A 16,047-nucleotide genomic window follows, 5' to 3' on the forward strand; every position below is an offset into this window, starting at 1 on the left:
GATGGGCCTCTGCCTTAGCCCTTTCATTATTGGCTGCTACTTCCCGACGAATGTCAGGTGGTTCAATACCAGCTAAACCAGTGGTTCTCAACCTGTGGGTCTCCAGGTGTTTTGGCCTACAACTCCCAAAAATCCCAGCCAGTTTACCAGCTATTAGGATTTCTGGGAGTTGAAGGCCAAAACGTCTGGGGACCCACAGGTTGAGAACCACTGAACTAAACAGTGTAATTTCTCCAGTGGTGTGGGACGTAGACAACCTGTGATAATGCAGCATGTCTCATTAAGAGCCGCATCCACTTTTTAACGTGGTGAGATGTATTCCACACTGGGCTTGCATATTCAGGAGCAGAGCAGCAAAGCACAAGAGCTGATGTCTTCACTGTGTCTGGTTGTGATCCCCAGGTTGTGCCAAACAGCTTTCGTATATTATTTCTAGCACCCACTTTTTGTTTGCTAGTCAAGCAGTGCTTCTTGTAAGTCAGAGCATAGTCCAGAGTGACTCCCAGGTATTTGTTTAAGGAGCTCCACTGGCTGTCATTTATTTTCCGGTCCCAATTCAAGGTACAGGTCATCACCTATAAAGCCCTAAACAGTTTGGGACCCACCTACCTTCATGACTGCATCTCTCTCCATGTACTAACCCGGGCCCTTCGATCTTCGGGGGAGGTCCTCCTGTCACCTTTACCAATCTCACAAGCCCGTCTTGTGGGTACAAGGGAGAGAGCCTTCTCCTCGGTGGCTCCCCGACTTTGGAACTCTTTACCTGGAGAGATCAGGAAAGCCCCTTCACTAGAAACATTTAAAAAGAACCTTAAAACCTGGCTCTTCCACTACGCCTTTGGTGAGTAGGTGCACACCATGACATTTTGCACTCCTCAACGCATTTCTGTTACTGGAGTTCGCGCCCCCCATAAATCCCCGTAAATGTCTTGCTCCTATTTTATCTCATCAGTTTTTAAAATTGTTTTATCCTGTACATGTGGCCCGCCCATTGTTATCGTTATCATTATCGTGATTGTGTTTATTAGAATGATATTTTAAGACAGTTATTATTATTATTATTATTATTGTTGTACTTTGATGATATTGTTGTTGTTTGTTGTTTATGTTTTGATTTTATTGCTGTAATATGTTGTCCAGGCTTGGCCCCATGTAAGCCGCTCCGAATCCCGATCGGGGAGATGGTGGTGGGGTATAAATAAAGTTATTATTATTATTATTATTATTATTATTATTATTATTTGGGTGTGCTGCAATGCTCCAGTGGGATTCCTTCCCAGAAAATCCACAGAGCTCGAGATTCTTGTCTGTTCTTAAGGTGAAAAGCACACGTCTGTGTTTTAGATAGATTAGGAATCAGCTGGTTTTCCCTGTAATAGGCAGTAAGGGCACCTAAAGCTTCTGAGAGCTTCTGTTCCACCATTTCAAAGTTCCCTGCTTGAGCGGTGATGGCACAATCATCCTTAGTATGAAAGATCACATCAAATAGAGGGAAGACAAGTATCTGTCCCTCACAGTTCTAGTTAGATTGGACGAACCCTCTCAAGTTATCTTAATTCAGAGCCTCAACAATTCTGAATATAGCTGGATCCCTCTGGAAGAGTACACTGCATTTCCCCTTCAGCAGCATCCTTGAATCCATATATTAATTGAATTTATGTATGAAATTCATCATGTATCATTATATGCACGATTTTATCTGTATTACAGGAAATCCTAGAAGACAAAATGTTACAGTTTTTTTTCTCCCTTCTTCATATATTGTTTGCCTATCCTGGGCATGTCATCAGAACAAGGCTTCTGTTTGCATGTCCAGGGTATTTTTGAGATGATCTTGCCGGTAGAGACATAAGAGCAGGAAAAGAGCAAGCAATGTTTTCGTTTGTTTGTTTGTCCTGCAGTCAACAGGACTGTCAGAACAATTTATTTATTTACTACATTTATATACCACCTTTCTCCCCCTAAGGGAACTCAAAGCCGTTTCCAACATTATAAAGTCAAAATTCAATGCCGTACATGCATGAGAAAACCAAAAGATAATAACAAGACAATAACATATAACTATAAATTAATTTAATCAAATTAAAACATGAATATAAAAGAACATTTAAACAAAAAAATTAAACATCGATAATACAATAACATTTATATTAAAACCCACCAATAAACAACACAATTTAAAACAGTTATTAAAATCACGCCATCCAAAATCAAGTCTATTGGTCTGTTAACTATTCCTTATTATCTATTTGCACTACGAGCTTTGCTGTCCGAAAGCTTGGTCACATAATCACATTTTTGCTTTTTTCCTGAATTTATTTATTTATTTATTTGCAGTATTTATATTTTGCTCTCCTCACCCCGCAGGGGACTCAGGGCGGATTACAATGTACATATACATGGCAAACATTCAATGCCATAGACACACAACATATCTAGACAGACACAGAGGCAATTTAACATTCCAGCTTTTCTTGAGGGTATTTTGGCCACCAGGGGAGCTGTTCCTTCACCGACCATTTGTGACACTGATGAAGTACTTCCTCATTCTTTGCATGCTTGCTGGAGATTTTTATGGCCTCACAAATTAGTTATATTTGCCTCCCCGCATAAGCAGTACTTAAATTTTCTACTTGACAGATGCATCTGTCTTTCGGGCTGCAAATGTCGACAACAAGCTACACAAATGTCATGTTGTCAAACTTGTGGCCCTCCAGATGTTTGGGCTTCCAATTCCCAGACACTCTAGACAGCTTGTCCAATGGCCAGGAATTCTGGGAGTTGTTCAAAGCACATGAAGGACCACAAGTTTGGCACCACTGTTCTCAGGCAATATCAACAGGCATTCATATGATGAATTTATTTCCAAGTATTATGGAATCTTCTTTTCCAGATAATTTGATTGCATTGCTTTGCTCATCAAAATAATTATTGTTTGTTGCTGTGTGGCTTTGAGTCATTTCTGATTTGAGGTCGCAATATCAGGGGGGTATTCTTGTTCAGAGGGAGTTTGCCTTTGCCTCCCTCTGAGGTTGAAAGAGCATGACTTCCAATATGTTTTTTTTCATGTCAGTAGCAACTTGAGAAACTGCAAGTCACTCCTGATGTGAGACAATTGGCCGTTTGCAAGGACATTGCTGAAAGGATGCCTGGATGTTTGATGTTCTACCACCCTTGTGGGAGGCTTCTCTCATGTCCCCGCATGGGGAGCTGGAGCTGACAAAGGGAGCTCAACCCACTCTTCGCAGATCTGTCCATCAGCAGTCCTGTCGGCACAAGGATTTAAGTCATTCCATCCAAGGGGGCTCATACTTCCCATAGGTCATCCCATGTTTGAACAATAATTCGAACCCGGGTCACCAGAGTTGTTCTCCAAAACAATACGCAGGCACAGTAAATATGTAAGAACCTCAGAAGGTAACTGTTACCACAAACTACTTGGACAAAATCATTTATAATCTTAGTGAAAGGTCACTGAGACCAACTAAATACACATATTACCAAAGGAGCAAGGCACGTCAATTGGAAGGGTTCTTCATAGTTGTAGGGCAACCACTTTTTGCTTTCCAGCCTAATTGTTCTTAACAGTTGTCTCTCACCAGCAGCATGTCTGAAAGAGATCTTAATGTATCTTTTAAAGAATGTTCCTAAACCATTTATGTCATCCTAGATTAACACCCGCATTTTAACTTTAGTCTGGAAATGTACTGATGACTGTGTTTCGCCCTCCTATTTGTTAACTTATTATTTCAGTGCTATTTATGATGGATAGAGAAGGCTTGGTTGAGGGAAGGGGATTTACAGAGTTTTACACAGTTTTCATGTTTGACTCGCTTTGAATTCTTGGGTGTTCATGTCACTAACACAAAGTAAAATGCCCAGTGGATAAATGAAATACCTTATGTTGGCAAAGGCTGTCATGCCCAGATTCACTGGGTTGCTGTGAGTTTTCTGGCCTGCGTGGCCATGTTCCAGAAGCATTCTTTCCTGACATTTCACCCCCCTCTATGGTAGGCATCCTCAGAGGCTACCAGTATTTTTAAAAACCCTCTAAATCCCATCCTGACATTCCACAGATATATTAACCTCACTTACTTAGTTTCCAACAGACCCCTCAAACTCTTAGGACAATGTTTCTCAACCTGGGGGTCAAGACCCCCGGGGGGGGTCACGAGGGGGTGTCAGCGGGGTTGCCAAAGACCATCAGAAAACACAGCATTTTCTGTTAGTCATGGGAGTTCTGTGTAGGAAGTTTGGCCCAATTCTCTTGTTGGTGAGCTTCAGAATGCTTTCATTGTAGGTGAACTATAGATCCCAGCAACTACAACTCCCAAATGTCAAAGTCTATTTTCCCCAAACTCCACCAGTGTTCACATTTGGACCTATTGAGTATCCGTGTCAAGTTTGGTCCAGATCCATCATTGTTTGAGTCCACAGGGCTCTCTAGATGTAGGTAAACTACAACTCCTAAACGCAAGTTCAGTGCCCACCAAACCCTTCCAGGATTTTCTGTTGGTCATAGGAGTTCTGTGTGTGAAGTTTGGTTCAGTTCCATCATTGGTGGAGTTCGGAATGCTCTTTGCTAGTAGGTTAACTACAACTCCCAAATGACAAAATCAATCCCCCCCCCCAACCCCACCAGTATTCAGATGTGGGTGTATTGGGTATTTGTGCCCAATTTGGTCCAGTGAATGAAAATATATCCTGCAGATCAAATATTTATATTATGATTCATAACAGTAGCAAAGTTATTGTTATGAAGTAGCTACGAAAATAATGTTATAGTTGGGGGTCACCACAACATGATGAACTGTGTTAAGGGGTCGTGACATTAGGAAGGTTGAGAACCACTGCTCTAAAATCAGGACAGTCAATAAAGAGAAACACTCTGAAAACAGGGGAATTCCAGATGTGAAACAATCAGGGCCAGCTAATCACCTCCCAACAAAGGATTCCCCTAGGCATGGAGCAGTGAAGCTTTAAAGCTGCAAGTTGAATGCTAATCAACGTGGCCAATTGCAGCATTCACACTTGCCTCAAACAGACATGAGTTCTTTCTCCCATCCTGGACATTCCACAGATATATTAACCTCACTTACTTAGTTTCCAACAGACCCCTCAACCTCTTAGAATGCCTGCCATAGGCGTGGGCAAAACGTCAGGAGAGAATGCTTCTGGAACATGGCCATACAGCATGAAAAACTCAAAGCAACCCAGAAAAACATGTTGTTTTCAGGGTTTTGGCCCTTGAATAAAATGCAACTTTCCAGATATGTGAAAAAAAAATCCTTTTTTTTTTTTGTATTGTTATTCTTTTTCTGCTAGCCATGGAGAGAGGCAAAGCACTGTACAAGGTATGGAAGCTCTGCTCTGGGACTGCTGGAAGTGGTGCTCCAATGCTTTGCTGGCTTCAGAGGCTTCTTCAGGCATAATTGGTCTATTTTCAAGCCCGTTTGCACAGCCTTAAGGGCTAGGAACTTGCTTGTAACTGGGATTCTGCAGATTCTGAATTTTATCCCATAATACCAGTTCACATAAAAGCGGAATGCCTGGGTGAGGGAAGGGAGGCCCTTGAAGATCTAATTAGTCGTGGTTATGTTCCCTAGTCCAGCCTGTAATCTTAAACAAGAACACTACCAGGTTAAGTGGGATCTCAGGGTTCACTTGATCTTGCTCAAAGGCAGGTTCCAGCCCTCATGGCTGCAGACGATGCAGGAGGCTTGGCTGCATGCGTTGGATTATAGGGCATTGCCATGTACCTGTACCTGTACCCCTTCCCTTTTCAGAAATATTTTTTCTTCCCTTTTCCAAGGTACTTAAAACAGAGGTAGGCAAATATTAATACTGTGGGGTCTCCTTTCCTGGTTTGAAATCCACCAGCTTGAAACAGGTGTAAAGTTCTGGGGGAGTGTCATGCACTTAGAATTATTGGAAATATGTCCTTAAACAGAAATAGGGTAACTTCAGACATCATTGAACAGTTTAATGTTATATGAGTCCAAGATCCACCAAGTAGAGCCAAAAGAGAATGACATACACTGAGATTTAAATATCAAGGTTCCTCTTGTAGCGGCAATGACTCGCCAGTACTCCAGGCAAACTCTGGACGAGTTTAGGAGTCCACTAAGGCCTGGGCAGCAGTGCAAGGAAGAGCCCATAAATTGGATTCTTACTACAAAGCCTTTTATTGCGGGCCAAAGCAATAAGATGACAGTGTAAGCCCCCAGTGGCACAGCGGGTTAAACCGCCGAGCTGCTGAACTTGCTGATCGAAAGGTTGGCAGTTCGAATGTGGGGAGTGAGGTGAGCTCCCACTGTTACCCCCAGCTTCTGCCAACCTAGTAGTTTGAAAACATGCTGCTCCCTAGATTCAAACCGCCAACCTTTTGATCAGCAAGTTCAGCAGCTCAACAGTTTAACCTGCAGTTTAACCTGCGGGGATAGCCTTATGCATTGAAGTCGTCTTATATGTGGGAGTAGTCTTATACGCCGGGAGTCGTCTTATAGAGTGGGTTGCTGCATATGGTGGGGGGAGCTCAAAAATGGTATGTTCTAATAATATGTTATAATATAATATATAATATATTGTATATACATATAATATTTATAATATTGTAATGTAATGCAATATAATACTACTAATAATAATATGATATTATAATTATATATTTATATTACATGTAATATTACTAATAATATTACAGTATAATTGAAATAGTGCAATATAGCAATATTTAAAACTGATATTGTACTATGTTAATAATATATTGTATGTATATATATTTTGTAAACCGCTCTGAGTCCCCTTCGAGGTGAGAAGGGCGGCATATAAATGTCGTAAATAAATAAATAATAGTGGCCAGGTCCCTGCCGTATGGAGCAACTGTATGAAAGCATTATGGGTAACGCTGTACAAGTACGGTAGAAGAAAATCCATTCATCAGAATTTGTGGACTTAATGCTTTCCCGATGGTGAGCTGAAGGGGCGCCTCACCGGGAAGGTATAAGTGAAGGGCGGAGCAAGCTCCACATGCCCAGGGTATGGGAAAAAAAGATAGAGCGGCTCTGGACCCAGAAAAACCCAACTCTTTTACCTGTCTGGCCTGCCCTTGTATCCTATTACCGTACCTCCTCCTCTGCCTCTCAGATCTCGCTCCTGAATACTTCAGTGAAGTGGTGCAGGTGCGCATGTGCGAGATCTGAGAGGCAGAGAAAGAAGTACAGTAATAGGAAAATTACCATATTGAAATCAAATCTGATGCTTTAAAAAAATTATTTGGTGTGCATTGGAAGAGGGGTAGTTTTATACGGCAAGTATATCCCAAACTCTATATTTTAACTGGAAAGATTGGGGGTCGTCTTATATGCCCAGTCGTCTCATATGCCGGAATATACGGTAACTGTGGCAGAGTTTGAAGTCAGCAAAAATAGCTCACAATTAAGCCATATTCTATTAGCTTGATTCAGGAATGGTTAGATGAAGTTCTTTCTTTTTATGTGAGATCTTGGGATAGTTATTAACAAGGTGAATGTTGTATGCACCCACAACGCCAAGTGTGAGCATGGGGAATGTTGATCTTCATTTGCTTATCTTTAAACTGTGGGACTAGTGATTGCATATAGTACAAGATAGACTTAAAACATACAGTGAAATCCTAGCAGGATGGTTTCTGTGGTCTCTCAGGCTTGGTGCTCCTCTCTGTGGCAAGCAGAAACAGGATTTTTAAAGAGATAATGATTTAAAAACATTTACATTAATACAGATTTTCTTTTCTACATCCATCATGATGTTTGAGTGATGTACTTTAAGTATGGGTACTTTTCTGGAAGAAAAAAGGTTGTTGGTGTTCTTGGCTTTTCGACTGACTGGGCTTGCTAATTTGTGCCATTTCAAATACCGGATATACTTGAGTATAAGCCAAGTGTTTAGCACTTTTTAAGGCTGCAAAAGCCCCCTGTGATTTATACTTGAGCTAAGGTTATTTAGTATTTTACTCTGTTGTTAGAATCAGAGGCGGCCCTAGGTAATTTTCAACGGTAAGCAAACAGTATTTTGGCGCCCCCGCCCCCCAAACCAATCATTGATATATATTTTCTGTTCGTCGTGGGAGTTCTGTGTGCCATATTTGGTTCAATTCCATCATTGGTGGAGTTCAGAATGCACTTTGATTGTAGGTGAACTATACATCCCAGTAACTACACTTGCCGCACTTGCTCCCTTGCCTGGCCCGCTTTGGGTCCGGAGGCATGTCTGAAGACCCCGGTGTGTGCACCAAAAGTCACCTCTTCTCCTGACTTTCTCCTCAGCCATTGGGACCGAGAGAGAGAGAGAGAGAGCAAAAACAAAGGAGGGAGCGGAGGGGCTCTCTCTCTCTCTCTCTCTCTCTCTCTCTTGGTCCCAATGGCTGAAGAGAAAGTCAGGAGAAGAGGCAACTTTTGGTGCACACGCTGGGGTCTTCAGGCACGCCTCCCGACCCAAAGCAGGCCGGGCGCGGCGGCTCCGCCCCTTGGCCCACCCACAGATTGGGGAGAGGAGAGGAGGCGGGTGGAGCGCCGGGGGATCGGGAAAGGGAGCCGGTCATGGGGAAGGGATCGAATGCGGAGAACGATTGAGCGCCGGCTCTGCTCGCGCACCCGGTGGCTAGGTGGAGCCGGAACGAGAGGGGCTAGGTGAGGCTCAAAGGCTCGGCCCCTTTGGGAAGAGGATCGCCCGGCAGCGAGGCAATAAAGCCGAGGCTCCCCCCGGACTACTAGGGCTGTTGTGAGCTGAGGGGGCGCTCCTCAAGTGGCGGTCGAGGGGCATTTACAGAGGCGCCTCTGCGCCCCTGGCAAAAAAAGTGTTCTGCGTCCACTTACTTCACATAATGGACGAGCCGCCCCTGGTTAGAATCATAGAGTTGGAAGAGACCTAATGGGCCATCTAGTCCAACCCACTGCCAAGAAGCAGGAAAATTCCATTCAAAGCACTCCTGTTGTTGTTATATAATTATTATTATTATTATTATTATTATTATTATTATTTTACTCTATTATTACAATTATTATTTTACTCTATTATTATTATATCTATTATTTTACTCTATTGTTATTATTACACTGACATTATTTTACTCTATTTTTATTACATGTATTATTTTACTCTTATTATTCTTACATTTATTATTTTACTCTCTTTATTATTATTGGAAGGATATGTAAGCACATCTATATAAATAAAAACATAATGTTTGTTTGTGGGATTAACAGAACTCAAAAACCACTGGACGAATTGACACCAAATTTGGACACAAGACACCTAACAACCCAATGTAGGTCCTTCACGCAAAAAAAAATTTTTTTTTCATTTGGGAGTTGTAGTTGCTGGCATTTATAGTTCACCTACAATCAAAGAAATTCTGAACCCCACCAACAATGGAATTGAACCAAACTTGATATACAGTTCTCCCATGACCAACAGAAAATACTGGAAGGGTTTGGTGGGCAGTGTCCTTTGGTTTTGGAGTTGTAGTTCACCTACATCCAGAGAGTACTGTAGACTCAAACAATGATGGATCTGGACCAAACTCTACACAAAGACTCAATATGCCCAAATGTGAACACTGGTGGAGTTTGGGGAAAATAGAATCTTGACATTTGGGAGTTGTAGTTGCTGGGATTTATAGTTCACCTACAATCACAGAGCATTCTGAACCCCACCAACGATAGAATTGGGCCAAACCTCCCACATAGAACCCCCATGTGGGCCACAGCAACGCGTGGCAGGGGACGGCTAGTTTACACTGAAGAAGGTTAGAATAATGGTACAATCAGAGTTGGACAGTCTTATCTTAAATTACAGTTTTAGGTAAATATTCAAAAACATTTAACCTACAAATAATAATAATAATAATAATAATAATAATAATAATAATAATAAACTTTATTTATACCCCGCCACCATCTCCCCCAACGGGGACTCGGGGCAGCTTACATGAGGCCAAGCTTGAACACAGATTACAATAAAATAAGATACAAATTGCAATAAAATTAAGAATATAGCATTAAAGTATAAAACATATAAGCATATAAACAATATACACAAAACATAAAGAAAAAAAGCACTAAACCAAACATAATGACAGTGAGGGGGCCGCATGTACATAAAATGATTTAAAAACTCGGGGTGAGATACAGAAGCAGAATTATTTGTAAAGGAGAACTCATAGAGAGACAGGGAAATAAACAAAACTTCGTACAAGGGGGGTGAACTCCTAGGACAAGAACGCTGAGGGAGCAATAGCAAAAGATTATGTGACTACTCTCCGAAAGCGCAATGGCAGAGCCAGGTCTTGAGATTCTTTTTAAAGGTTTCTAAAGTAGGGGCTTTCCTAATCTTTCCGGGCAATGAGTTCCAGAGTCGGGGGACCACAGAGGAGAAGGCCTCAATTAATGTAATTTTATTGGTATCTATTCTTGTTTTGAAATTTACCAGTAGCTGCTGCATTTCCCACCCTCAGCTTATACTCGAGTCAATACGTTTTCACAGTTTTTTGTGGTAAAAACTAGGTGCCTCGGCTTATACTCGGGTCAGCTTATACTCAAGTATATATGGTACATTTTAATGGGGTGATCCAACATTTATATTTATTGTATTGTCGAAGGCTTTCATGACCGGAATCACTGGGTTGTTGTAGGTTTTTTCGGGCTATATGGCCATGTTCTAAAGGCATTTTCTCCTGATGTTTCGCTTGCATCTATGGCAAGCATCCTCAGAGGTAGTGAGGCCTGTTGGAACTAGGAAAAAGGGTTTATATATCTGTGGAATGACCAGGGTGGGACAAAGGACTCTTGTCTTCTGCAGCTAGGTGTGAATGTTTCAACTTGCAGTGCCTTTCATGTTCCTTGATTCGTGTTTGGGCGCTGCGTTTGGTGGTCCCTATGTAGAACATGAAAGGTACTGCAGACTACTTCAACCAGAGAAGTCAGCCATAGCAGAGCACCTGATGAACCAACCTGGACACAGCATATTATTTGAGAACACAGAAGTGCTGGACCACTCTCACAACCACCATGTCAGACTACACAGAGAAGCCATTGAAATCCACAAGCATGTGGACAATTTCAACAGAAAGGAGGAAACCATGAAAATGAACAAAATCTGGCTGCCAGCATTAAAAAACTCTAAAATTAGAACGGCACAACAACAGAGAGGAAACAACAAGGACATTTAATTACCTCTCAACAAAAGATTGCTCCATGCACTGCCAAGCAATCAAATGCTAATCAAGGTGATCAGTTGAAACATCCACACCTAGCTCCAGCAGACAAGAGTCCTTTGTCCCACCCTGGTCATTCCACAGATATCTAAACCCTTTTTCCTAGTTCCAACAGACCTCACTACCTCTGAGGATGCTTGCCATAGATGCAGGCGAAACGTCAGGAGAAAATGCTTTTAGAACATGGCCATATAGCCCGAAAAACCTACAACAACCCATTTATTTTTATTTTTATTTATTCCCAGCATTCATTCATTCATTCATGCAGTTGGGGCCGCCGGTGGCACAGTGGGTTAAACCCCTGTGCCAGCAGAACTGAAGACTGACAGGTCACAGGTTCGAATCTGGGGAGAGGCGGATGAGCTCCCTCTTTCAGCTCCAGCTCCTCATGCGGGGACATGAGAGAAGCCTCCCACAAGGATGATAAAAACATCAAAAATCATCCAGGCATCCCCTGGGCAACGTCCTTGCAGACGGCCAATTCTCTCACACCAGGAGTCACTCCTGACATGACAAAAAAAAAATCATGCAGTTTATTTATTCATTGCAAGAAGGTTTAAAGGCTCATCAAATATGCATTTTAAAATGGACTTTCCTGAACTGGTAACCTCCAGATGTGTCGGACTACAAGTCCCACCATCCCCATTGGAGGGTGTCTTGTTGAGACGACTTACCATATAAATGACAGGCCTCACCTTGCAGTGTCTTAAAAGAATGCAAACCAAAGCAAATGTCCAGAATTGTCCCATTTTGTTTTCTTGCACGGAATCTGATTGAAAACATGTTATATAACACAGCCCAGATTACAGTCTAATATACATTTATTCCCGGGTTTTGCTCTGTTCCTGGTATATAGTTTGTTATGATTTTTATCCTCTTTTTGTCTCCCACTCTGCACCCACAGGATCCCCACTGAGCAGAGGCTCTTCTTACCAAGACACAGAGACAGACTCTTCCGGAGCCCCTCTACTTAAAGCGTATTGCTGAAAAAGTGGACCTCAGGAGCACGCAGTGGGCAGTATATCCGCCGGGGCAAGTTCCTGTTTTGTAAATGACAAGCACAACGCCACTTGTTGATCTGCTCTTAAAATTCATTTAGCCTCATTTTAATTTGAGTTTTAAAAGACCCTGACAAGCGGGTAGCGCAGGTATAGTATAGAAGCCAAAGAGCAGGAAAGGAACTAACATGTTAATAGGATTGCTGCATTTCTTCAACCCTGCAAACGTGCCTTCTGATGACCGCTTGGTGCCTTTTATATAAAAACCCTTTTGTGAGCAGCCTCAACTAATCATCACCGAATGCAAAAGCCAAATATACATTTTTGTGCTCTTGCTGTGCAAGATCTCACATGTTGACATGAAGTCATCCATTTTGTGATGCTTTTGAAGATTTGGAGGACTTGTGTCCATAGCTACAAATTTGGTGGATGCCATGCTTCAACCGAAAAGTGCCTGCTCAGTCCTTTGGCTGGACTACAAGAGACTTCAAGCAACGTAATCTGGGACTACATGTTGTCAAAGCTACATGACATGAGCTACAAATGAACTGGCCAAGATTTGAGTCTATGTGGATTGCTGACTGATTATGTTGGAACGATGAAGTGCCAGAGTCAGAAATCAAGGTTGGAGTTAAGCAAATTCAGTCATCCCATTGAAAACAATGATGCTGAGACAAGACAGATGGGTTCTGAGTGCCAGTTGAATGTCATGGGATTCTGTTTCAAATGAAGTTGTCAGTTCCGCTTCTCTAATCTTATCCTTCCCAACCTTCCCAGAGTTTAATTCTTGGCCAGTAAGATAAGAAGCTGATTTACAACCGAGCAAATCATAGTTTTCATTGTAATCACAAGGCTCAAGGATGCCATCGAGAAACTCTTCCCGATAGGTTTTGCCTATTACAGAGAGGAACAAAGGACTTTGGGAGAGATGAGTAGGAATTTGTTGCATATCTACAGAGGCAGAATAGTTTCAGTCTAGTTTGTTTTATCTTCTCTTGACAAACAATAGGAGCTGTAGTTTAGGGCAACCCGTTTAGATATCTTCCCCTATTTGTAAGACTGAGATATCTGAGGTTCTGTGGCTGAAAGCAAGTTGAAAACAATCCAAAAGTGGTTTTACATTTGTAGTCCAGATGTGGCAGAGAGTTCACAACAGTGTACAATTTTCATGAAAGCTATGCTTTCAGCTTAATGCTTCAGCTCTATGTTGCTTCTCCTTAAAATTGTGAAAGGGACTATGATGTAAATAGTTTCTGCAACTAGTGTGAATAGTTTCGCCAAATGTTTGGAATTATCTTTCCACCATGGCACAGTTAAACCAGTCTATGGCAGTGGTTCTCAGCCTGTGGGTCCCCAGGTGTTTTGGCTTACAACTCCCAGAAATCCCAGGCAGTATTGTCGGAGGCTTTCATGGCCAGAATCACTGGGTTGTTGTGTGTTTTCCAGGCTGTATGGCCATGTTCCAGAAGCATTCTCTCCCGATGTTTCGCCTGCATCTATGGCAGGCATCCTCAGAGATTGTGAGGTCTGTTGGAAACTAGGAAAATTGGGTTTATATATCTGTGGACTGTTTCCAACAGACCTCACAACCTCTGAGAATACCTGCTATAGATGCAGGTGAAACGTCAGGAGAGAATGCTTCTGGAACATGGTCATACAGCCCGGAAAACAGACAACAACCCAGTTTACCAGCTGTTAGGATTTCTGGGAGGTGAAGGCCAAAACATGTGGGGAACCACAGGTTGAGAACCTATAGAGTTGTATCTGCCAGTAAATATATTCCTCTTTTGCTTTGGTTGAGCAGCAGAATTGCTTATGCTTAAGAGAAGGGTTTAAAAGAACCCCAAATGTACATATTGTAGATATAATCATACAAGATAAACTTTAATACTAGATGATTGTTTCATGGACACACATGCAACAGGCAAATCCAACTCAATTGTAAGCCTCCCAAACACAAGGAAAGGGAGAGATACACGAGGCTGTGCAATATTGTTGTCCTTGGAGCTGCTGCCACAGCATCCAGAACACCACACGCTATCCAACTCACTCAATACGTGATCAACTAGGTGACTTTCAGATCCTGCTTTCACAATCAGGTCCTGTTTGGATACAGCATTGGAGCCTAATTATAAAGTGCAGTGGTTCTCAAATTTTGGGTCCCCAGATGTTTTGGCCTTCAACACCCAAGAATCCCAGTAAACTAGCTATGATTTCTGGGAGTTGTAAGCCAAAACACCTGGGTACCCACAGATTGAAAACCACTGTAAAGTGGATTGAAAATGGTGGCTACAGTCCAGAGCCCAATAAACATGCAGACCACTTGGGATGGGGGTGCAGACATGAGTAAATTCGTGTTTGAAATAGGAAAATCATACCCCACTTCCCAAATTCCCTCTCAAAGGTGAACACAGGCCAGCTGCCTTCCTCTTTCCTACCCTTCAGTCCCAGAAACCTTCCAGGTGAGGACTGACATTTGTGGGTTTTTTTCCCCTGCAAGAGCCAAAAGAAAATCCTCGGTCTGCCATCTTCCCTCATGTGACTGATATCCGTTGGGCCATTGACCATTTCCTCATTCTCAGTTTGAACTCTGATCACAGTTGCTGTGTTTTTTCTCCCCACTTGCACACTTCAAATGTACAGTCTTGTGACTAACACTATCAATAGAATTGTGCTGATTTTTCCCCTTGAATGGGCCGATTTCCCCATCGAAATCATCCTCGTTGCCTCACTTCTGCACTTTTCTGTCTTGTATGAACCTTGGCCTGTCCGAAGGAAGGATTTAGAAATGCAGAGCATGGTGGCTCATACTAAATCTTAGGTAACTTTGATTCCTTGTGCTTTTGCTTTTTTAAGACAAGCAAATTAGACCATTTTTCTTTTGTTTTTAAACCAAACTCTTACATTTTAGAAAGCTCGCTCCCTTCCATGTGTACAAAGAGACTAATCTAAAGGATGGAAGTGGTCGCAGCTGGGAAAGAGTGGATATTGTGCCTTTTGTAAATAAGGATATCGCTTTTACAGAGCAGCGTGATGGCTGCTTCTGGTTCCATTTGGAAATAAAATCTGAAAAATGCATTTGAATGTGTGTTTTCTAAACGGCGAGGGGGAAAGTGCACCCCATAAAGGTGCTTTAGCTTGATAGGGAAACAGCTCTGTCTAGCCTTGAACTGTCTACTTTGACAGAACTATGAGGGTTGTCCAGAAAGTAAGGTTACAAGATTTTTTTAAAATATAAAGAATGAATATATTTTAATAAAACTTACATGGATTGTAGCCTAGGTGTTACATTATTTTTCCACATAATCACCATTCAGTTCAATACATTTTGTCATCCGTTTTTGATGCCTGAATCATAGAAGTTTCCCTCTGCCTTTTTCACCCAGTTCGTCACTTCGATTTTCACCTTGTCGGAAAAGTGTTTTACACCCAGGTGTTCCTTCAATTTAGTGATCAGATGGTAATCACAGGGTGCAAGATCGGGGCTATGAGCGGAGTGGTTTAAAACATCCCAACTAAAGGAAGTCAACAACTCTTGTGTTTTATGAGCGGTGTGCGGACGCACATTGTCATGAAGGAGACAGACTCCTGCTGCCAGATTCCCACCACATTTTATTTATTATTTATTTACAACATTTATATCCTGCCTTTCTCACCCTGAAGGGGAGTCAGAGCAGCTTACAAGTTATATATACATACAATATATTATATTATTAGAATAGCACAATATTAATTTTATATATTACTATACTGAACTATAGCACTATACTGTAATATTGTTAGCAATATTACATG

The 16,047-nt window shown here is 41.9% G+C and overlaps 1 protein-coding gene across 6 annotated transcripts in view; it reads left to right on the plus strand.

Moving 5' to 3' along the window:
* The window catches only part of KDF1 (keratinocyte differentiation factor 1), a 52,786-nt gene extending 37,456 nt beyond the window's left edge, over positions 1-15,330 (plus strand). For all 6 annotated transcript variants that reach the window (XM_060784513.2, XM_060784514.2, XM_060784512.2 and 3 more), the window contains one exon: positions 12,159-15,330. In XM_060784513.2, coding sequence (XP_060640496.2) covers positions 12,159-12,241 — 83 coding nt within the window. In that variant the 3' untranslated portion in view covers positions 12,242-15,330. The remainder of the gene's footprint in view (positions 1-12,158) is intronic.
* Positions 15,331-16,047: the final 717 nt, after the last annotated feature.

This window comes from Anolis sagrei, chromosome X, assembly GCF_037176765.1.
Source record: "Anolis sagrei isolate rAnoSag1 chromosome X, rAnoSag1.mat, whole genome shotgun sequence".
Lineage (NCBI taxonomy): Eukaryota > Metazoa > Chordata > Lepidosauria > Squamata > Dactyloidae > Anolis > Anolis sagrei.